This window comes from Dryobates pubescens, chromosome 2 (assembly GCF_014839835.1).
Source record: "Dryobates pubescens isolate bDryPub1 chromosome 2, bDryPub1.pri, whole genome shotgun sequence".
Taxonomy (NCBI): Eukaryota; Metazoa; Chordata; class Aves; order Piciformes; family Picidae; genus Dryobates; species Dryobates pubescens.
In genome coordinates this window covers 5,042,328-5,065,497 of record NC_071613.1, presented here as the reverse complement: position 1 = coordinate 5,065,497, position 23,170 = coordinate 5,042,328, and the positions used below count along the sequence as shown (strand labels likewise).

Here is a 23,170-nt window from a genome sequence, read left to right as displayed (position 1 = left end):
CTGCAGAGGCTGAGTCCTAGACAAAGCAAGTGGAATGAACCTGGGTCAGCCCCGGGCTGAGCAGGGTAATGATTGGCCTGGAGCAGCCAAGCTGAGCAGTGGCAGTGGCAGCAGCTCCCTGGCAGTGCTGGCCAGGACTGTAATGAGCCCTCTGTGGCTCCTAGAGAGGTCACTTGGACGTGTCAGTGCACAGCAGAAGGTCCTGGCCTTCAGCTCCCGTGCTCAGGCACCTGCATGTGGTCCTTCAGCAGACCCCTGGCAGCTGCAGAGGGCTCAGAGGCCCTGCCACTGCTTTCCCTGGTTTCTGTTACCCAGCTGGAGATGGAGTCCTGCTTCCTGCATTGGCTCTGGGGGGGGCTGGTTGAAAAATTGGTTCCCTTTCCAAGTCCTGCAGAGGTCTTGATCCTACCTGAGGGAGGGCAGGAAGCCACTCTGCAGGGACTTGGCCATGAGCACTGCAGTGCTGGGGGTACTCAGCCATGGGAGGGTGGGAGAAAGGGGAAAGCAACACAGGCAGCATCCAGCACATGCAGTGCTCAGGGAGCAGCTTTGACCTTGGCTGTGGTTATCTCAAGCCCAGCATTGCAGGCTGCAGCAGGGGAGGGTCAGGATGGACATCAGGAAACATTTCTATGCTGCAAGAGTGGTCAGGGACTTGTTTGGTGTGAGGGTGCTGAGCCCTGGAGCAGGCTGCCCAGAGAGGCTGTGGAGTCTCCTTCTCTGGAGGCTTTGCAGCCCCAGCTGGCTGTGTTCTGGGTGCCCTGCTCTGGCAGAGGGCTGGACTGGGTGAGCTCCAGAGGCACCTTCCAATCCTGAACATTCTGTTGTGGCTGTCCCTGCCCTGGAGGTGTTCAAGGCCAGGCTGGATGTGAAGCTTGAAGAGGGCAGACTGAGACTGGAGAGGAGGAAGAAATTCTTTGCAGTGAGGCTGGGGAGACTCTGGCACAGGCTGCCCAGGGAGGCTGTGGCTGCCTCCTCCCTGGAGGTGTTCAAGGCCAGGCTGGATGAGGCCCTGAGCAGCCTGGGCTGGTGGGAGGTGTCCCTGCCCATGGCAGGGGCTTGGCACTGCATGATCACTGAGATCCATTCCAACCCAACCCATTCTGTGACCCTGTACCTCTGATACCCTGAGCAGGGGGAGGAGAAGGCCCTGAGAGAAGCAGCCAGAGGGCTTTGTGTGCTGGGAGCTCTCCACATTCTCTTCCCAGATTACAGTGCTGCTCACTACCAGGGGGACTCCTACCTGCAGTTCCAGGGCTGGCATCTGAGCATGGAAAACTTCATCCACTTGGCATTCATCACCTCCAGCCCTCATGGACTCCTGCTGTATGTTGCCCAGAGCCCAGGCAGAAGAGGAGAGTTTTTACTTCAGCTGTTCATCCAAGGGGGCAGCCTGCAGGTAAGGCATCCAGTCCTGCCCATGAAGGCAGGAGAAACTGGGATGTGGGGAAAGTTTAGACAGTGGTTTTCTGTCTCCTGGTGTAGAATTTAGTAGATAGAGCTACAGAGAGGCTTCATGAGGATGATCCCAGGGCTGGAGCAGCTCTGCTGTGAGGCCAGGCTGAGGGAGCTGGGGGTGCTCAGCCTGCAGAGGAGAAGGCTCCAGGGGGACCTCAGAGCTGCCTGCCAGGACCTGAAGGGATCCTGCAGGAAGGCTGCAGAGAGACTTCTGCTGAGGGTGTCTGGGACAGGCCAAGGGGGAATGGTTTGGAGCTGAGGCAGAGCAGGGGCAGAGTGGAGCTGAGGAAGAAGTTGTTCAGTGCCAGGGTGCTGAGAGTCTGGCACAGGCTGCCCAGGGAGGCTGTGGCTGCCTCCTGCCTGGGGGTGTTGAAGGCCAGGCTGGATGAGGCCCTGAGCAGCTGAGCCTAGCTGAGAGGTGTCCCTGGGCACGGTGGGGAGGGTGGAGGGGATGAGCTCTGAGCTCCCTGCCAGCCTGAGCCACTCTAGAATAGGATTCGATGAACTCAGTCAGGGGCAGGAAGTTATCCAAGGTACAGAGACCACCACTGGCTCTCAGTCCATCTTAGTTGTGTTCAAGTGAAGTACCAGCACAAACAAATATTTTCCTGCCCTACCCCAAGCCCCATAAAGCTCCAAAGTCCTCTGAGTGACAAAAAAACCCTCTTCAGAGGTCCCCAAGTGGCATGTTAAGAGTAATTGCCTTCCCTTCATCCTTTTCCAAGGCTGCTCAATTACACCCAGATTTAAAACCCAAGGCAGAAAGGGCTCCAAGCTCCCAATCAAGCCCCAATTACCAGCAGACAAACCATGAAATCAGGAGCTTGTTCACATTAGCAGAGGAAATTCAATGGTGTTGCAAACTGCTCGGCCCTTTCATGCCCCATTAGGTGTGTGGAACTGGAAGGAGGCTGTAAAACAGCCACTTAAATCCAGCCGTGGCCAGAGCGGATTGCAGCCGGGCTGCAGCTGGGCAGGATCTCTGCAGGTCAGGTCCACAGGACCTGGCTGTGAGCTGCACAACCTCTAAAGCCTTTTCCTGCAGGCTGGGAAGCAGCCAGGTGGGCTTGAACATCTCTGCTGTTGCAGACATCCTCCTCCTCGTGGCTCATGAGCAGCTCTGCTGTGAGGCCAGGCTGAGGGAGCTGGGGGTGCTCAGCCTGCAGAGGAGAAGGCTCCAGGGGGACCTCAGAGCTGCCTGCCAGGACCTGAAGGGATCCTGCAGGAAGGCTGCAGAGAGACTTTTGCTGAGGGTGTCTGTGACAGGCCAAGGGGGAATGGTTTGGAGCTGAGGCAGAGCAGGGGCAGAGTGGAGCTGAGGAAGAAGTTGTTCAGTGCCAGGGTGCTGAGACTCTGGCACAGGCTGCCCAGGGAGGCTGTGGCTGCCTCCTGCCTGGGGGTGCTCAAGGCCAGGCTGGATGAGGCCCTGAGCAGCTGAGCCTAGCTGAGAGGTGTCCCTGGGCATGGTGGGGAGGGTGGAGGGGATGAGCTCTGAGCTCCCTTCCAGCCTGAGCCTTTTCCTTCCTTTTCCCATTCCCTTACCCTTCCCTTTTTTGCTTTCCCCCTTCCTTTTGCCATTCCCTTTCCCCCTTCCTTTTGCCATTCCCTTTCCCCCTTCCTTTTGCCATTCCCTTTCCCCCTTCCTTTTGCCATTCCCTTTCCCCCTTCCTTTTGCCATTCCCTTTCCCCCTTCCTTTTGCCATTCCCTTTCCCTTCCCCTTTCTTTCTCCTTCTCCTCTCCTTTCCCTCCATCTCTTTCTCCTCTTTCTCTCTCGTTTTTCCTTTCTCCTTTGATGTTTGGAGGGGATGAGCTCTGAGCTCCCTTCCAGCCTGAGCCATCCTGGCATTCACTTTCTCACACTGACATCCCTCAGGGTTTAGGAAACCTTTCAGTGTTTCTGAACTGCAGCTCCTGAGCCTGTGTTCACTTCTCAGGAGTTCTGCAATCACAACTTGCTTTCCCCACCCTGCAGCTGCAGTTTGCCTGTGGGGAAGCAGCAGAGGTCAGAAGCATCGCTGCAGCTGCTGGGGTGGACGATGGCCGCTGGTACGAGGTGCAGGTCAGGTAAGGTTCCTGTCTGACTGCTGCCTCTCCTCCTGCTGCTTTACAGCCACACAGCAGCAGGGCTTGGAAGGGACCTCTGGAGATCACCCAGACCAACCCCCTGCCAGAGCAGGGCACCCAGGGCAGGGGACACAGAGTACAGCCAGGTGGGGCTGGAAGGTCTCCAGAGAAGGAGACTCCACAACCTCTCTGGGCAGCCTGCTCCAGGGCTCAGCACCCTCACACCAAAGAAGCTTCTCCTCATGCTCAGGTGGAACTTCCTGGGTTCCAGTTGGTGTCCACTGCCCCTTGTCCTGTCACTTCTTACTTGAGGGAAGAGACCAACTGGAACATCCAGAGAAGGGCAACAAAGCTGGGGAGGGGTCTGGAGCACAGCCCTGTGAGGAGAGGCTGGGGGAGCTGGGGTTGCTTAGCCTGGAGAAGAGAAGGATCAGAGGTGACCTCATTGCCCTCTACAACTACCTGAAAGGTGGTTATAGACAGGAAGGGGTTGGTCTCTTCTCCCAGGCAACCAGCACCAGAACAAGGGGACACAGTCTCAAGCTGTGCCAGGGGAGGTTTAGGCTGGAGGTGAGGAAGAAGTTCTTCATAGAAAGAGAGATTGGCCACTGGAATGTGCTGCCCAGGGAGGTGGTGGAGTCCCCATCCCTGGAGGTGTTCAAGAGGGGATTGGATGTGGCACTTGGTGCCATGGTTTAGTTATTCATGAAGTGTTGGGTGACAGGTTGGACTTGATGATCTCTGAGGTCTTTTCCAATCTTATTGATTCTATGATTCTGTTTTTATATGCTCTCTCCAACTCCCTGAAGGGAGGTTGTAGTCAGGTGGGGGTTGATCTCTTCTCCCAGGCAAGCAGCACCAGAACAAGAGGACACAGTCTCAAGCTGTGCCAGGGGAGGTTTAGGCTGGAGGTGAGGAGAAAGTTCTTCCCAGAGAGGGTTGTTAGCCATTGGAATGTGCTGCCCAGGGAGGTGGTGGAGTCACCATCTCTGGAGGTGTTCAAGAGGGGATTGGATGTGGCACTTGGTGCCATGGTTATGAGGTGTTGGGTGACAGGTTGGACTTGATGATCTCTGAGGTCTCTTCCAACCTTGGTGATTCTGTGATCTTTCAGAGAGCAGGAGAGAGAAGGGCTCCCTGCAGCCTCCTTTTCTTCAGTCCTCCATTTGCTCTCAGAATTTCTCTCAAATTTTAGCCTACAGCTTGGCTCCTTAAAAGGAGCAATGGCACTTGCCCTCAGAACTGTCATGCTTTCTACTGCTGATGCTACTGGAGCACAGTGAGGGCTCCTCAGAGAACTTAGAGCAGCCTTCCAGTACCTGAAGGGGCTCCAGAAGCAGTGGAGAGGGACTTTGGACAAGGGCTGGGAGTGCCAGGATGAGGGACAATGGCTGTGAGCTGAGAGAGGAGAGACTGAGACTGGAGAAGAGGAAGAAATTCCTGAGAGTGAGGGTTGGGGAGACAATGGCACAGGTTGCCCAGGGAGGCTGTGGCTGCCTTCTCCCTGGGGGTGTTCAGAGCATCTCTGCAGAGCTGCCATGACCTTTCTGCCTTGGTTCCTGCAGAAGGGGATGCAGCTGGAGAGTTTGTTTAGGAAGGGTGGCAGGGGAGCAGAGAAATTCACCCCACAAAAGGCTGTGAGTGGATGCTGGAGGAAGCTCTGACTTGTGTGCTGCAAGAGTGGCCAGGGGCTGGCAGAGGCTGCCCAGGGAGGTGGTGGAGTCCCCAGCCCTGGAGGGGTTCCAGCCAGCTGTGGCCATGGCACTTGGGCCCAGGGTTTGGGGGCCATGGTGGGGCTGGGGGGATGGTTGGGCTGGGTGATCTCAGAGGGCTTTGCCAACCTGAAGAGCTCCAAGATTCTATGAGCTGCATTTAGTACTGCAGGTGTAAGCTCTGTGGAGGGAAGAGGCTGCTGCTCTTACTCATCCCTCAGAGCATCAGACACAGGCTGGGGTGGGTTTCCCCCTCCCCCCCCCCCTGTGTTGTTAGCAATGTTTCCATCATGCCTTGTCTTGAGCTCTGTTCTTCTTACTCATTTGGCTGAATCATCCTCTAGGAACAGCAGAGAAAATCAGCTCCAGCTCCAGGGACTGGGAGTCTGCTGTCAGGGAGAATGAGAACAGAATTGATGTGGTGTTGTCTCCTCAGCTCATCTGCAGCCAAGGAAGCTGCTGCTGCTGCCTGGTGTCTCAGCAGGGCACAGTCAGCAGCAGCAGGTGTGAGGAGCCTCAAATGCTGCAGCCTGCTGCAGAGTGAGAGCTTAATGACTGTGAAGGGAGCTGGGACCTTTTCTGGCTGAGTAAAACCCCCTGGGGGCAGCAGCAGGGAAGAAGTCTTCACAGAACGTCGAATCCCTCCAGGGGTGGGGACTAAGAAACCTGTGGCCATGGCACATGGAGACATGCTGGCCTGGCTCAGCAGTAGTGCAACCAGCAGGAGCAGGTCCCATCCCTGGGGACAGTCTCAGCCTTGCTGTGTCATAGAATCAATAAGGTAGGAAAAGACCTCAGAGATCATCAAGTCCAACCTGTCACCCAGCACCTCATGACTACTAAACCATGGCACCAAGTGCCACATCCAATCCCCCCTTGGACACCTGGGCAGCCTGCTCTGGTTGGAGCTCCCGAGGTCCCTTCCAGCCACTACCTTCCTGTGATCCACCCTCTCAGGTGCAGTTTATTCTCAGTTGCTTTGCTGGGGGTTGCTTTTAGTGCTGAAAAAGAGGGATCCTGAAATCATTTGAGGTCAGTGGCTGACTTTTGTCCAGGGATGAAGCTTTCAGTGCTCCCTGTTCTGCTCAGCCACCACGAGGTGCTGAGGGGAGTTAGCGATTGCGCCGCTCAGATTTACCAGGTGCCTTCATCCCCATGGCAGCTCAGACCCCCAGAGCCACACCAGCTTCCAGCTTCTTTCCTCTTCATGGTCTTGCAATGTCAACCCAAGTCTTTGCTTAGTCTTCCTCTCTCCTTGCTGTAGTCCCAGCCTCATGCCTTTGCCAGCTGCAGAGCAATCTCAGCCCTTGGTGGTGCTGAGCCGGTGCCTGCCTCTCCCCCCCTGCAGGCACAGCCTGGCCCCGTGTGAGGCACAGATGTCAGTCCTGGGGCTGCCAGGAGAAAGAAGCAGCCCTCAGCCTGCTCAGGGCACTCCCTCCAGGCTTGGCACAGGACCCATGTTTGTTGGAGGACTGCCTGGTGGTGATGCAGTGCAGCAGGTCAGTGTCTTCTGCGCCCCTTCAGTCTGAAGCTGCTTCTGGTTTGGGGACTGGCACATGGGACAGGACTGGCAACAGGGGCAGGGTGCCCAGGCAGGCTGTGGAGTCTCCATCTCTGCAGGCATTCAAACCCTGCTGGCTGTGTTCCTGGGTGCCCTGCCCTGGGTGCCCCTGCTCTGGCAGGGGGTCTGCACTGGCTGATCTCCAGAGGCCCCTCCCAGCCCCTGCCATTTGTGCCTCTGGGATGATTTTCCAGCTGATCACAGCAGCAGGAAGCAAACCAGCTCTGAGCAGCTTCTCTTTTGCAGAGGGCTGGCCCTGGCTCCAATTTCACTGGCTGCATACAGCTTGTCCAAGTCAACAGCCTGGGACCTTTCAACCTCTCCAGCGCTGTGGGAAGGAGCAAAGTGGAGCGGTGCAGGTAAGGTCCCTCTGCTGCTCTGCTGGAGTGGAAGGAAAGGTTTGTGCTGGTGTTGCTTCCTCTCTGGAGTGACCACTTCAGGGAATTTAACAATGGTTATAGGAGAGGAGGGTGGGGGGAAATGAAACCCATAAACTCATGGAATGGTCTGGGCTGGAAAAGCCCTCTGAGAGCAGCCAGTCCAACCAGCAACCCACCCCCACCACGGCCCCAGGTGCCATGGCCACAGCTTCCTGGAGCAGCTCCAGGGATGCCTGTCTGGGATTTGCCTGAAGTGGTGAACTTGCTCTCCTGGTTGTTTTGTTTTGAGTAGCTCTGACACTATTCCTCTCTCCTTCCAGGACTCCTGTCCCCAGCCCCCGGCCAGCAGCGCTGCCCTTGCGTTCCCCTGCCGTGCCCGGGCTGCCCGAGCCTGCCGTGCCCTCTGAGGAGCTTTCCCCGTTGCCCCCTGTGTGCCAGGAGGGGCTGTGCCACAATGGAGGCACCTGCCAGCCTCTGACTCTGCCCACTGGGGCCAGCTCCTTCCAGTGCCACTGCCCCCTGCACTTCACCGGCCGCTTCTGCCAGAAAGGTACAGGGGGCTGCTCGGAGCTCTGGGCTGCCAGCCCCTGCTGCCAGGGAGCTGCCACAGGGGAGGGCTGGGCAGCAGCAGGGATCAGTAATCAGGTGACTGCCTGGTGGATGTGGGGCAGGCTGTGCATGTAGTCTGCCTGGGCTTCAGCAAGGCCTTTGACACCATTCCCCAACAGCAAACTGCTGGCCAAGCTGTCAGCCCCTGGCTTGGGCAGCAGCTCTCTGAGCTGGGTCAGGAACTGGCTGGAGGCTGAGCCCAGAGAGTGGTGGGGAATGGTGCCACAGCCAGCTGGCAGCCAGGCACCAGTGGTGTGCCCCAGGGATCAGTGCTGGGCCCCAGCCTGGTCAATAGCTTTATTGATGATCTGGAGGAGGGCATTGAGTCCATCAGCAGTAAATGTGCAGATGACACCGAGCTGGGGGTAGGAGTGGATCTGTTAGAGGGTTGGAGAGCTCTGCAGAGGGACCTTGCCAGGCTGGACAGATGGGCAGAGGTCAAGGGCAGGAGACTGAACACATCCAAGTGCCAGGTTCTGCACATTGGCCACAGCAACCCCAGGCAGTGCTACAGGCTGGGGGCAGAGTGGCTGAGAGCAGCCAGGCAGAGAGGGACCTGGGGGGCTGCTGGTTGATGGTAGGCTGAACATGAGCCTGCAGTGTGCCCAGGCAGCCAGGAGGGCCTGCATCAGGAAGAGTGTGGCCAGCAGGAGCAGGGAAGTCATTGTGCCCTGTGCTCAGCACTGCTCAGGCCACACCTTGAGTCCTGGGTCCAGTTCTGGGCCCCTCAGGTTAGGCAAGATGTTGAGGTGCTGGAAGGTGTCCAGAGAAGGGCAACAAAGCTGGGGAGGGGTCTGGAGCACAGCCCTGTGAGGAGAGGCTGAGGGAGCTGGGGTTGCTTAGCCTGGAGAAGAGGAGGCTCAGGGGAGACCTTCTTGCTGTCTGCAACTCCCTGAAGGGAGGCTGTAGCCAGGTGGGGGTTGGTCTCTTCTCCCAGGCAGCCAGCACCAGAACAAGAGGACACAGTCTCAAGCTGTGCCAGGGGAGGTTTAGGCTGGAGGTTAGGAGGAAGTTCTACACAGAGAGAAAGATTGGCCATTGGAATGTGCTGCCCAGGGAGGTGGTGGAGTCACCATCATTGGAGGTGTTCAGGAGGAGACTTGATAGGGTGCTTGGTGCCATGGTTTAGTTGATCAGATGGTGTTGGGTGATAGGTTGGACTTGGTGATCTTGAAGGTCTCTTCCAGCCTGTTTTTTTCTGTTCTATTCTATCTCACCTGACCATCCCAGGGACTGCTGCAAACTCAGGGGCAGGATCATTGTGTGGGGTTGGGGGAACTCTGAGAGTTGGAGGTCAGGCTGAGGGAGCTGAGGGTGTTCAGCCTGGAGAGGAGAAGGCTCCAGGGGGACCTCAGAGCTGCCTGCCAGGACCTGAAGGGATCTGCAGGAAGGCTGCAGAGAGACTTCTCCTGAGGGAGAGAGGCCATTCCCCCTTGGAGACAGGCCAAGGGGGAATGGTTTGAAATGAGAGCAGAGCAGATTGAGATTGGATGGAAGGAAAAAGTTCTGCACCAGGAGGCTGCTGGAACACTGCAACAGGTTGCCCAGGGAGGTGGTTGGGGCTCCATCCCTGGAGATACTCAAGGTGAGGCTGGACAGGGCTCTGGCAGCCTGATCCAGTGGAGGATGTCCCTGCTGGCTGCAGGGGGTTGGAGTGGGTGAGCTGTGGAGGTCCCTTCCCACCCAAACCATTCTGTGACTCTATGAATTATGTCCAGGAGATTCTCTTTGCTCAGCTGCTGTCTCTGCAGTCCCTGCACACAGGTAGGGGACTGCCCTGAGGGCAGATGGTTGCCTCTTACCCTGAAGTTCACCATGAGAGCTGTGGCACATCCTTGCTAGGGACAAGGCTCTGCCTGCCTGGTAATTACAGCATTAACATTTTGCAAGCCTCCTCCCCCCCTGTTGTTTAGTATTCTGGGAAGGTTTGCTGAACTGTTCCATGAAAAGGAGGAGTGAAATGTCCTGGGCTTGGGAAGAGAGCTGCTGGCTCTGGGAGCCTGCCTGAAGGGCTTTGTGTGTTGCTTTAGGTCAGGTCCTCTGCAACAAGGCTGCAGAGCCAGCAGGGCCATGGAGAGCTCTGGGCACCATTGGTCTGTGACAGGCACCACAGACTGGCAGGGGTTGGAAGGGACCTCTGGAGACCAACTCCAAGCCCCTGCCAGAGCAGGGCACCCAGAACACATCCAGCTGGGGCTGCAAAGCCTCCAGAGAAGGAGACTCCACAGCCTCTCTGGGCAGCCTGCTCCAGGGCTCAGCACCCTCACACCAAGGAAGTTTCTCCTCCTGCTGAGCTGGAACCTCCTGGGTTCCAGCTGGTGTCCACTGCCCCTTGTCCTGCCCCAGGACACCACTGACCAGAGCCTGGCCCCTTCTTGCCCCCCACCCCTCAGATATTTACAGACATTGCTCAGATCCCCTCTCAGCCTTCTCCTCTCCAGGCTCTCAGCCCCAGGGCTCTCAGCCTCTCCTCCACCCAGAGATGTTCCAGGCCCTCCATTGTCCTTGGAGCTCTCTGTGGGATTCTCTGCAGCAGATGCCTGTCCCTGTTGAGCTGGGGAGCCCAGAACTGGGCCCAGTAGCAAAACTGAGCAGAGCAGCAGGGGGAGATTTAGACTAGACTGGGATAGAATAGAGTAGGATAGGATAGAATAGGATAGGATAGGATAGAATAGAGTAGGATAGGATAGGATAGAATAGGATAGGATAGAATAGAGTAGGATAGGATAGGATAGGATAGAGTAGGATAGGATAGGGATAGAATAGAATAGGATAGGATAGGATAGAGTAGGATAGGATAGAATAGAATAGAATAGAATAGAATAGAATAGAATAGAATAGAATAGAATAGAATAGAATAGAATAGAATAGAATAGAATAGAATTAACCAGGTTGGAAAATACCTTTGAGATCATCAAGTCCAACCTATCACCCAACACCATCTAATCAACCAAGTGCCTCATTCAGTGTCCTCCTACACACCTCCAGTGATGATGACTCCACCACCTCCCTGGGCAGCACATTCCTATGGCCAATCTCTCTTGCTGGGAAGAACTTCTTCCTAACCTCCAGCCTAAACCTCCCCTGGCACAGCTTGAGACTGTGTCCTCTTGTTCTCTCTTGGATGCTGTTTCGTTGTCTGGAAGCAGCTGCTCTCAGCACATCCATTGCTTCCCAGCTCTCTGCAGCTCCAGCTGAGCTGGGTCTGGTGCTGCTGGGCTGTGCTGGGTGATGCTTCAGGAAATATCCAGGTCAGGTTTTGCCTGGAGCCAGGCAGAATCCCTAAGGACTTTCTGCACCATGTTTATTTCTCTTTGATATTTAATTCCCACCCTGACCATGAGATAAAAGATAAACTTTCACTCCAGGCTGTGAAATTTGGTTCCTTGGGGCCATTCTTTGAGCTGGAGATGGAGAGAGCAAGGCAGGTATTCATCACTCCCTTGATGTGGCTGCTAAACCCTCTGCCTGCTGGGAGCAGCTCTGTTCTTGGTGGATTGCAACAGCCTTGTTGCACTGAGCAGCAAGAGGCTTCTCCTCACACCCAGCCTACACCTCCCCTGCTGCAGCCTGAGGCCACTGCCTCTTGTCCTGGTCACTTGTGGCTAGGAAGAAGAGATCAGCCCCAGGCTGGCTCCAACCTCCTTTCAAGGAGATGCAGAGAGCAATGAGGTCTCCCCTCTCCTCCATCTTCATGGAGGTGTTGATGGAGAGGGCAAGGCATGGAGGAGAAGCTGGGCAGGAGCCAGCCATGGGCACTGGCAGCACAGAAGGCCAAGGGCAGCCTGGGCTGCATCCAAAGCAGTGTGGCCAGAGGTGGAGAGAGGGGATCCTGCCCCTCTGCTCTGCTCTGGGGAGACCTCACCTGCAGGGCTGTGCCCAGCTCTGGGCCCCCAGCACAAGAGAGACACAGACCTGATGGAGAGGGTCTAGAGGAGGTCACAGAGATGAGCAGAGGCTGGAGAAGTTCTGCTGTGGGGACAGGTTGAGGGAGCTGGGGCTGTTCAGCCTGGAGTAGAGAAGGCTCCAGGGAGACACTAGAGTTTCAATATCTGCAGGGGACTTGCAGGCAGGCTGGGGAGGGACTGTTCAGAAGGGGCAGTGGGGATAGGGCAAGGGGCAGTGGGGATAGGGCAAGGGGCAGTGGTTTGGAACTGGAGCAGGGCAGGCTTAGGTTGGACATCAGGAGGAAGTTCTGCACAGTGAGGCTGGGGAGACACTGGCACAGGCTGCCCAGGGAGGTGGTGGAGGCTCCATCCCTGGGGACATTCAAGCTCAGCCTGTGGAGGTGTGCCTGCTCCCTGCAGGGGTTGGATGCCCTTGGAGGGTGCCTCAGTTCCATGATTCTGTGATGAAATGTGGTGCTGCAGCTCTGCTCTGTGCCTTGTTTCAGACACTGCACTTTTTTTCCCATCCTTCACTGGAAATTCCTACCTGGAGCTCCCTCCCCTGGCACCAGGATCTGGGAGCAGGGCTGCCCCTGGGCAGGAACCCAGCAGTGTGACCACTCTGCACCTGACAGTGAAGACAACAGCTCCACGTGGCACCATTCTCTACAGTGAGTACCCAGGGCCCTTGCAGCTGACCATCAGCTGGGGCTCCTCCAGGTCCCCCTTCAGCCTGGCACTTCCCACTCAGCACAGAGCATGAGGCCTTAAAAGGCAGGAGAAGCCTTGTGGGGATCCTGATGCTCCAGTCTGGAGCCTTTGCTCCTTGTGTGCCTCTGGAAAGTGCTCTGATTTATGGCTCCTTGAGCAACACAGAAAGACTGCAGAGTGCTGCTTCCTGCCAGCACAGAGCATGGCAGGCACAGGAGTGCAGCTGGGAGAGCTGCAGCTCTGAGACACAGATCATGGAAGCATGAGATGGGTTGGGCTGGAAGGGACCTCAGAGGTCACAGAATGGGTTGGGTTGGAAGGGACCTCAGAGCTCATCCAGTCCTAACCCCCTGCCATGCCCAGGGACACCTCCCACCAGCTCAGGTTGCTCAGGGCCTCATCCAGCCTGGCCTTGAACACCTCCAGGGAGGAGGCAGCCACAGCCTCCCTGGGCAGCCTGTGCCAGAGTCTCCCCACCCTCACTGGCAAGAATTTCTTCCTCATCTCCAGTCTCAGTCTCTCCTCTCCCAGCTCAAAGCCACTGTCCCTCCTCCTGGCACTCTCATCCCTTGCCCAAAGTCCTTCTCCAGCTCTCCTGGAGCCCCTTCAGGTACTGGAAGGCTGCTCTGAGGTCTCCCCAGAGCCTTCTCTTCCCCAGGCTGCACAGCCCTAACTCTCCCAGCCTGGCTCTGCAGGGGAGGTTCTCCAGCCTCTGAGCATCTTGGTGGCCTCCTCTGGAGCCTCTCCAGCAGCTCCAGGGTCCCTCTTGTACTGGGGACCCCAGAGCTGGAGGCAGTGCTGCAGGTGGGGTCTGAGCAGAGCAGAGCAGAGGGGCAGAATCCCCTCCCTGTGCTGCTGCTCTCCCTGCAGCTCAGCACACAGCTGCCTCTGGGCTGCCAGGGACCGCTGCTACACCATGTAAGGTGCTGGAGCACTGGACTGGGGATGTTCTGCACTTCCATCTGTGTGACTGTCTCCAATGCTTGTTTTCCCAGCTGGAGAAAGGAGTCTGGGAGAGCAGTTCCTGCACTTGTACCTGGTGGAGGGGAGGCCAACAGCTCGCCTGGGCTGTGGGAGCTCTCAGAACATCCTGACCGTGTCCCTCAGGCAGGCCATCAGCCAGGGTAGCCTCACCCCCATCACACTCAGGTGAGAACCTCTGGAGCACACAAGGAAAGCCAACAGGGGCAGGGGTAGAGTCTGGCATCTGGGGAAGAAAAACCCCATGGCCAGCAGAGGCTGAAAAGCAGCTCTGGGGAGAAGGACCTGGGGGTGCTGGTGGCCAGGAGGGTGCCCAAGAGCCAGCAATGTGCCCTTGTGACCAAGGGGGCCAAGGGCAGCCTGGGGTGGATGAGAAGGGCTGTGGGGAGTAGGTCCAGAGAGGTTCTCCTCCCCCTCTACTCTACCCTGGTGAGGCTTTGAGAGCCCTTTCAGTCAAGAAGGTTCTCCTGCCAGAGAGAACCTTCTACCTCTGGGAAGGTAGGAGGACACGAGGTGTGAGTGTATCAAGATGGAAGCCTACAACTCATTGCCACCAAAGGGCTCTGAGTTTGTCTTGCAGTCTCAAAGCCACTCTTGGGTGGGATGTTGCTCAGCTAATTGTCCACACCCCATCAGCCCTGGTGGTAACTCTGTCTCTGCTTCACCAGATGAAGAGATCAAAGTGCTGTAGAGGTTTCTAAGTCAGATCAGGCCTTAGCAATAACTGCAGCTCCATGGCACTGGGAAGACTGATTCTCATTAGAGCATTCAGAATGGATTTATTTCCCTCTTCTCTACCCCAGAATGAACACCTGGGTGCTTGTGGAGTTGACACTAAAAAGTGAGCTTGGTTCCATTTATTCCTTGCTTTGCCTACTGCAGTTTGTGTTTGCTGTCTTTGAAGAAGGGGCAAAAGAGTGATGGGCAGGAAGGCTCTGCAGAGGGAGCTGGGCAGGAAGGCTCTGCAGAGGGACCTGGCCAGGCTGCACCCATGGCTGAGGTCAATGGGATGACATTCACCAAGGCCAAGGGCTGGGTCCTGCACCTGGGGCACAACAACCCCAGGAAGGCTCCAGGCTAGGGATAGAGTGGCTGGAAAGTGCCCAGCAGGAAAGGAGCTGGGGGTGCTGGGTGCCAGCAGCTGGAGATGAGCCAAGGGGGTGCCCAGGTGGCACCAGCAGCCTGGCCTGGAGCAGCAATGGTGTGGGCAGCAGGAGCAGGGCAGGGATTGTGCCCCTGGGCTGGGCACTGAGGAGCTTGAGTGCTGGGTTCAGTTCTGTGCTCCTCACTCCCAGAAAGATATTGAGGGCTGGAGCAGGGCCAGAGAAGGGCAACAGAGCTGGGGAAGGGTCTGGAGAAGAGGGCTGGGGAGGAGCAGCTGAGGGAGCTGGGGGTGTTGAGTGTGGAGCAGAGGAGGCTGAGGGAGACCTCCTTGCTCTCTGCAGCTCCCTGAGAGGAGGCTGCAGGGAGCTGGGGGTTGCTCCCTAGTCTATGGTTATAGAAGGAGAGGAAATGTCCTGGGATTGTGGCAGGGGAGGCATAGGTTGGAGATTAGCAGAACCTTCTTGTCTGAAAGGGTTCTCTAAGCCTGGCCCAGGCTGCCCAGGGAGGTGACTGCATCCCCATCCCTGGAGGTGTGTCAGAGGCAGAGCTGTGGTGCTGAGGGCTGTGGGTTAGCCCCAGCCTGGGCAGAGCCAGAGGATGGCTGTCCTGGAGGATCTCATAGAATCAATAAGGTTGGAAAAGACCTCAGAGATCAAGTCCAACCTGTCACCCAACACCTCATGACTACTAAACCATGGCACCAAGTGCCTCATCCAGTCCCCTCTTGAACACCTCCAGGGATGGGGACTCCACCACCTCCCTGGGCAGCACATTCCAATGGCCAATCTCTCTTGCTGGGAAGAACTTCTTCCTCACCTCCAGCCTAACCCTCCCCTGGCACAGCTTGAGACTGTGTCCTCTTGTTCTGGTGCTGATTGCCTGGCAGAAGAGCCCAACCCCCACCTGGCTACAACCTCCCTTCAGGGAGTTGCAGACAGCAAGAAGGTCTCCCCTGAGCCTCCTCTTCTCCAGGCTAAGCAACCCCAGCTCCCTCAGCCTCTCCTCACAGGGCTGTGCTCAAGGCCTCTCCCCAGCCTCATTGCCCTTCTCTGGACACCTTCAAGAGTCTCAATGTCCTTCTTAAACTGAGGAGCCCAGAACTGGACACAGGACTCAAGGTGTGGCCTGAGCAGTGCTGAGCACAGGGCACAAGGACTTCCCTGCTCCTGCTGGCCACTCTCAGAGCAGTTCCCTCCAGCAGCTCCAGGTCCTTCTTGTGCTGGGGGCACCAGGATTTGCAAGGTCTGGAGGAGGAAGTTGTCCTTCAGAGTTCAATAGGGAAGAAGGAAAGGATCACTGCACAGGAATGCTTTGATCTGCCCTTGTTCAGGCCAAGCAGTCCCAGGGCTAACAGCCTGGAAGCTGCAGGGTGTGAAATGTTGGTTTGTGCTGAGTTCAAGCCCTTGTGTAAGGTGAGGTGAGCTGGAGGAGCTCTGCCTGCACTCAAACTGAACCATTCCCTGCTGCTTCATTTCCTACTTAATGTAGCCAGAAATGGGTTGGGGCCCTTGGTCCTTCTGTATGCAGCATGCAGCCTTTGGTATGCTCACCACAGGCAGATGTGACCTCTGCTTGGGGCTCTGCCTTCTGCCAGCAGGGCTGGACCAGTTTGCACCAAAAATAGCAAAGGGAAAAGGAAAGGATAAAGGTGAAGGAAAAAAATCAAAGGAAAAAGAAAAATGAGAGAGAAAGAGGAGAAAGAGATGGAGGGAAAGGAGAGGAGAAGAAGAAAGAAAGGGAAATGGAAAGGGAATGGGGAAAGGAAGGGGGAAAGGAAAAAAGGGAAGGGTAAGGGAATGGGAAAAGGAAGGAAAAGGCTCAGGTGGGAAGGGAGCTCAGACCTCATCTCCTCCAACCTCCCCACCATGCCCAGGGACACCTCTCAGCTAGGCTCAGCTGCTCAGGGCCTCATCCAGCCTGGCCTTCAACACCCCCAGGCAGGAGGCAGCCACAGCCTCCCTGGGCAGCCTGTGCCAGAGTCTCAGCACCCTGGCACTGAACAACTTCTTCCTCAGCTCCAGTCTGCCCCTGCTCTGCCTCAGCTCCAAACCATTCCCCCTTGGCCTGTCCCAGACACCCTCAGCAGAAGTCTCTCTGCAGCCTTCCTGCAGGATGCCTTCAGGTCCTGGCAGGCAGCTCTGAGGTCCCCCTGGAGCCTTCTCCTCTGCAGGCTGAGCACCCCCAGCTCCCTCAGCCTGGCCTCACAGCAGAGCATCTTTGTGGCCTCCTCTGGACTCACTCCACAGCTCTGTGTCCTTCTCCTGCTGGGGACAGCAGAGCTGGAGGCAGGACTGGAGGTGAGGTCTGAGCAGAGCAGGGTCAGGGGGCACAGGAACAGCCAAGCAGCTCTTCCACCAACATGCACAGCCTCCGAGCAGCCTCAGCTGCTCTCAGGAGGCTGCTGCAGTGCAGCAGCAGCAGCAGAGGACAATCTCCCAGCAGCTGCAGTCCCCAGCCCTGTCCCCATCCACTCTGCCCAGCAGGTCAGGACACTTCCCCGGGGCTCCCCTGCTGCCAGCTGGGCGCTGAAGCAATCAGGAGATCAATTGCGACTGGGGAGAGAGAGAGAGAGAGAATCGAACTTGGTCAATGGTTAGAAGAGGCTTTGGGGTGAGCTGTGCGCAGGGCTGCTGCGCTCCTTCAGTGCCACCTGCTGACTGCCCGGCAGGGAAGCACAACGCGGGGAGGGGGCGCGGGGGGAGCTTTCAAACGACAGCATCGCTTAAAGGAGCTCCTTGACTTTTATCTCGCCGTCACTTCCCTTACTTTAGCTTTTCTTCCTTAAGAGATTTGTGTGGCTCAATTCTTTTTTTGGTTACTTAATTTTTCTTGTAACTTAATTTTTTATGACACCAAGTTGGGAACGGATGTTGGTCAGTTAGAGGGTAGAAAGGCTCTGCAGAGGGACCTCGACCGACTGGACAGATGGGCAGAGTCCAACAGGATGGCATTCAACAAGTCCAAGTGCCAGGGGCTGCACTTTGGCCACGGCAACCCCATGCAGAGCTACAGGCTGGGGGCAGAGTGGCTGGAGAGCTGCCAAACAGAGAGGGACCTGGGGGTGCTGATTGACACCCGCCTAAACATGAGCCAGCAGTGTGCCCAGGTGGCCAAGAGGGCCAATGGCATCCTGGCCTGTATTAGGAATAGTGTGGCCAGCAGGAGCAGGGAGGTCATTGTGCCCCTGGACTCTGCATTGGTTAGGCCACACCTTGAGTCCTGTGTCCAGTTCTGGGCCCCTCAGTTTAGGAAGGACATTGAGACACTTGAACGTGTCCAGAGAAGGGCAACAAGGCTGGGGAGAGGCCTTGAGCACAGCCCTGTGAGGAGAGGCTGAGGGAGCTGGGGTTGTTTAGCCTGGAGAAGAGAAGGATCAGGGGAGACCTCATTGCCCTCTACAACTACCTGAAAGGTGGTTGTAGACAGGAAGGGGTTGGTCTCTTCTCCCAGGCAACCAGCACCAGAACAAGGGGACACAGTCTCAAGCTGTGCCAGGGGAGGTTTAGACTCGAGGTGAGGAGAAAGTTCTTCACTGAGCGAGTCGTTCGTCATTGGAGTGTGCTGCCCAGGGAGGTGGTGGAGTCGCCGTCCCTGGAGGTGTTCAAGGGGAGATTGGACGTGGCACTTGGTGCCATGGTCTAGTTGTGAGGTCTGTTGGGACAGGTTGGACTTGATGATCCTTGGGGTCTCTTCCAACCTTGGTTATACTGTGTTACTGTGATACTGTGACTTCATTTTTTGTGACTTCAATTTTTTTTTTGTGAGCTAAATTTTTTTTGTTCCTTCTTTTTTTTTTTTGTTCATTTATTTTTTTTTTTGCTGCTTGGAATTTCTTTTGTTAATTTTTTGTTGCTTCAATGTTTTGTTGCTTCAAGTTTTTGTTGCTTCAATGTTTTGTTACTTTTTTTTTACTCTTTTGTTATTTTTTTTGTTGCTAATTTTTTTTGTTGCTTCAATTTTTTTGCTGCTTGAATTTTTTGTTAATTTTTTGTTCCTTTTTTTTTTGTTGCTTCATTTTTTGTTGCTTTTTTTTACTTTTTGGGGGGGGGGGTTGCTGCTTCAATTTTTTTTTGCTGCTTCAATTTTTTTTGCTGCTTGAATTTTTCTTTGCTGCTTGAATTTTTTTTTACTGCTTGATTTTTTTTGTTGCTTAATTTTTTGTTGCCTTTTTTACTTAATTTTTTGGGTTTTTTTGCTGCTTGAATTTTTTTGCTGCTTGAATTTTTTTGCTGCTTGAATTTTTTTGCTGCTTGATTTTTTTTTTTGCTGCTTAAATTTTTAGGCTGCTTAAACTTTTTGGTTGCTTAAATGTTTTTGCTGCTTGAATTTTTTTTTTGTTGCTTGAATTTTTTTTTACAGCTTGATTTTTTTTTGTTGCTTAATTTTTTGTATCATTTTTTACTTAATTTTTTTGTTATTTTTTGCTGCTTGCATTTTTTTGCTGCTTAAATTTTTTGGCTGCTTAAACTTTTTGGTTGCTTAAATGTTTTTGCTGCTTGAATTTTTTTTTTGTTGCTTGAATTTTTTTTATTGCTTTTTTTTTGTTGCTTAATTTTTTGTTGCCTTTTTTACTTAATTTTTTGTTATTTTTCTGCTGCTTGAATTTTTCTGCTGCTTGAATTTTTCTGCTGCTTGAATTTTTTTTGCTGCTTGAATTTTTTTTTTCTGCTTGATTTTTTTGTTGCTTAATTTTTTGTTGCCTTTTTTACTTAATTTTTTGTTATTTTTTTGCTGCTTGAATTTTTTTGCTGCTTAAATTTTTAGGCTGCTTAAACTTTTTGGTTGCTTAAATGTTTTTGCTGCTAGAATTTTTTTTTTGTTGCTTGAATTTTTTTTTACTGCTTGATTTTTTTTTGTTGCTTAATTTTTTGTTGCATTTTTTACTTAATTTTTTGTTATTTTTTGCTGCTTGAATTTTTTTGCTGCTTAAATTTTTTGGCTGCTTAAACTTTTTGGTTGCTTAAATGTTTTTGCTGCTTGAATTTTTTTTTTGTTGCTTGAATTTTTTTTGTTGTTGTTGCTTGAATTTTTTTGTTGCTTAATTGTTTGTTGCCTTTTTTACTTAATTTTTTGTTATTTTTTTGCTGCTTGTATTTTTTTGCTGCTTAAATTTTTAGGCTGCTTAAACTTTTTGGTTGCTTTAATGTTTTTGCTGCTTGAATTTTTTTTTTTTGTTGCTTGAATTTTGTTTACTGCTTTTTTTTGGTTGCTTAATTTTTTGTTGCCTTTTTTACTTAATTTTTTGTTATTTTTTGCTGCTTAAACTTTTTGGTTGCTTAAATTTTTTTGCTTAAATTTTTTTTGCTGCTCGAATATTTTTGCTGCTTACATTTTTTGGCTGCTTAAACTTTTTGGTTGCTTAAACTTTTTGGTTGCTTAAATTTTTTTTGCTGCTTGAATTTTTTTTTTTGGCTGCTTAAATATTTTGGCTGCTTCAATTTTTTTTGGCTGCTTCAATTTTTTGTTAATTTTTTTGGTTACTTAATGATTTTGTTACATTTTCTTGTTAATTTTTTCTTGGTTCAATTTTTTGTTACTTCAATTTTTTTGTGACTTAATTTTTTGGTTGCTTAACTTTTTTGGGTTGCTTAATTTATTTTGTTGCTTAATTTTTTTGTTGTTGCTTAGATTTTTTTGTTTGTTTGTGTTTACTTAATTTTTTGTTATTTTTTGTTGCTTAAATTTTTTTGTTGCTTAAATTTTTTTGGTTGCCTTTTTTTTTCTTTATTTTTTGTGACTTTTTTTGGTAACTTAATTTTTTCCTTTTTTCTTTCTTACTTTAACTTCTTTTTTCTTGCTTTAATTTATTTTTTCTTGCTTTAATTTATTTTTTCTTGCTTTAATTTATTTTTTCTTGCTTTAATTTCTTTTCTCTTGCTTTATTTTTTCTTGCTTTATTTTTCTTGCTTTAATTTATTTTTTCTTGCTTTAATTTATTTTTTCTTGCTTTAATTTCTTTTCTCTTGGTCTAATTTATTTTTTCTTGCTTTATTTTTTCTTGCTTTAATTTCTTTTCTCTTGCTTTAATTTATTTTTCTTGCTTTAATTTCTTTTTTCTTGCTTTAATTTCTTTTCTCTTGCTTTAATTTCTTTTCTCTTGCTTTAATTTTTCTCTTGCTTTATTTTTTCTTGCTTTAATTTCTTTTCTCTTGCTTTAATTTATTTTTCTTGCTTTAATTTCTTTTTTCTTGCTTTAATTTCTTTTCTCTTGCTTTAATTTCTTTTCTCTTGCTTTAATTTATTTTTCTTGCTTTAATTTCTTTTTTCTTGCTTTAATTTCTTTTCTCTTGCTTTAATTTCTTTTCTCTTGCTTTAATTTTTCTCTTGCTTTATTTTTTCTTGCTTTAATTTATTTTTTCTTGCTTTAATTTATTTTTTCTTGCTTTATTTTTTCTTGCTTTAATTTCTTTTCTCTTGCTTTAATTTCTTTTCTCTTGCTTTAATTTTTCTCTTGCTTTATTTTTTCTTGCTTTAATTTCTTTTCTCTTGCTTTAATTTATTTTTCTTGCTTTAATTTCTTTTTTCTTGCTTTAATTTCTTTTCTCTTGCTTTAATTTCTTTTCTCTTGCTTTAATTTATTTTTCTTGCTTTAATTTCTTTTTTCTTGCTTTAATTTCTTTTCTCTTGCTTTAATTTCTTTTCTCTTGCTTTAATTTTTCTCTTGCTTTATTTTTTCTTGCTTTAATTTATTTTTTCTTGCTTTAATTTATTTTCTCTTGCTTTATTTTTTCTTGCTTTAATTTCTTTTCTCTTGCTTTAATTTATTTTCTCTTGCTTTAATTTATTTTTTCTTGCTTTATTTTCTCTTACTTTATTTTATTTTCTCTTACTTTATTTTTTGTTACTTTATTGTATTTTTCTTCCTTTATTTTTTTTGTTAAATTCCCTTTTTGCTGCTTACTTACTTTTTTTGTTACTTACTGCCAATGGAAGATTCATGCTAAATTTTATTTCCTTTGATGGCTAATGTTATTTGTGTGTTTGTTTCCCTTTTCAAGTTGAAGACCTCATTTTAATCAGTGCAATTATTCTATATCCCAAGGTATACAGCACCTATAGCTCTGGCTTTTAATCTATGTATAGGGGTTTGACTATATATAAATATAGATCATTTCCCTCTCTCTAGATAGACTTTTTCTAGATCTAAATATGGATTTATATATCTATGTATAATAATACAGAAACCCTAGCAGAGAGAGGAGGTGAAGGAAGCAGTGGTGGCAGCTCTGAAGCCCCCAAGTGAGCTCCACAGCATGGGGCAGAAAGTTGCCCTTGGTTAATTACTCAGAAATGGGCAAATTGGTGACTGCTTAGAAAGGGGAAACAATTGAGCAAGCTCCAACCTCCTGCAGCTCTGGGGAGCAGCCCTGGGGGTGCTGGTGGCCAGCAGGATGCCCAGGAGCCAGCAAGCTGCTCTTGGGGCCAAGAAGGCCAAGGGCAGCCTGGGGGGCACCATGAAGAGTGTGGCCAGCCGCTCAGGGGAGCTTCTCCTGCCCCTCTGCTCTGCCCTGATGAGGCCACAGCTGGAGGCTGCTCTCCAGTTCTGGGCTCCCCAGTCCAAGGACAGGGACTTGCTGCAGAGGGCACAGCAAAGGGCTGCAGAGCTGCTGAGGGGCCTGGAGCAGCTCTGGGAGGAGCAAAGGCTGAGAGCCCTGGGGCTCAGAGCCTGGAGAGGAGCAGCCTGAGGGGATCTGATCAGTGCTGATCAATACTGCAAGGGTGGGGGTCAGGGGGCTGGGACCAGGCTTGGTTCAGTGGTGCCCAGGGACAGGACAAGGAGCAAGGGGCACAGAGTGGAACATCAGAAGTTCATCTGAGCATGAAGAAGAACTTCTGTAACTGGAGGGTGCTGAGCCCTGGAGCAGGCTGCCCAGAGAGGTGGTAGAGTGTCCTTCTCTGGAGGCTTTCCAGCCCCAGCTGGAAGTGTTCTGTGTGCCCTGCCCTGGATGCCCCTGCCCTGGCAGGGGGTTGGACTGGGTGACCTGCAAAGGTCCCTTCCAACCCCTACACCATCCTGTGAGTGTGTGAAGCACCCTGGAAATGGAGAAGAAGGACAAAATGCCTTCAAAACAGGCATAGAGTGAAACACACACCCCCTTGAAATGAAGCCAAGGGGATCTGATCAGTGCTGATCAGTACGTTGGGGAGGTGGGGGGTGTCTACCCAACACCTCCATGCCCTGAAGTGCCATCAGTCAGCCTGTCCAGGTCCCTCTGCAGAGCCTTCCTCCCTTGGGGCACTCCCAGCAGTACTGAGGTGGTTTGTCCCAGTATCCATGCAGCTGGAATGTTGGTGTCCAGGGATGTTGGTGTCCCCATGTGTGGAGGCAGCAGCCCTTGGTTCCCCACTGGGTGAGGTCTGAAGGCTCTGTGGTCAGCCAGCTTGAAGGGTCATGAGATCTTCTACTCCCTTCCAGCTTCACCTTGCCTGGGAGCAGCCCTGAAGGCTCCTGCATGATCGAATTGGCTGCAGCTGGGAGCCCTCCTGTGCAGCACAAGCTGTCCCTGCCCTACCCAGCACCTCAGGTGAGTCCCCAGAGCACCGCAGCACAGCTCCTGCCTTGCAGCATTTCACTGTGCTCTGCCCACTGAGCAGAGGAGGCTCTGCTGACCTTCATCTGCCTGGCACCTGCCAGATTCACCTGAAACTGTGAGCAGCCTAACTCCAGTCTGGGCAAATGAAGCAGCAGAGCAGGATCTGTG

General features: G+C 51.9%; 1 protein-coding gene across 1 annotated transcript in view; it reads left to right on the top strand.

Annotated features, from left to right (window-relative positions):
• The window catches only part of EYS (eyes shut homolog), a 110,087-nt gene that overhangs the window by 73,949 nt on the left and 12,968 nt on the right, over nt 1-23,170 (top strand). Inside the window, exons 25-32 of the mRNA XM_054169571.1 lie at nt 1,209-1,399; nt 3,432-3,523; nt 6,584-6,738; nt 7,026-7,155; nt 7,497-7,726; nt 12,179-12,343; nt 13,379-13,532; nt 22,885-22,993. Coding sequence (XP_054025546.1) covers nt 1,209-1,399; nt 3,432-3,523; nt 6,584-6,738; nt 7,026-7,155; nt 7,497-7,726; nt 12,179-12,343; nt 13,379-13,532; nt 22,885-22,993 — 1,226 coding nt within the window. The remainder of the gene's footprint in view (nt 1-1,208; nt 1,400-3,431; nt 3,524-6,583; nt 6,739-7,025; nt 7,156-7,496; nt 7,727-12,178; nt 12,344-13,378; nt 13,533-22,884; nt 22,994-23,170) is intronic.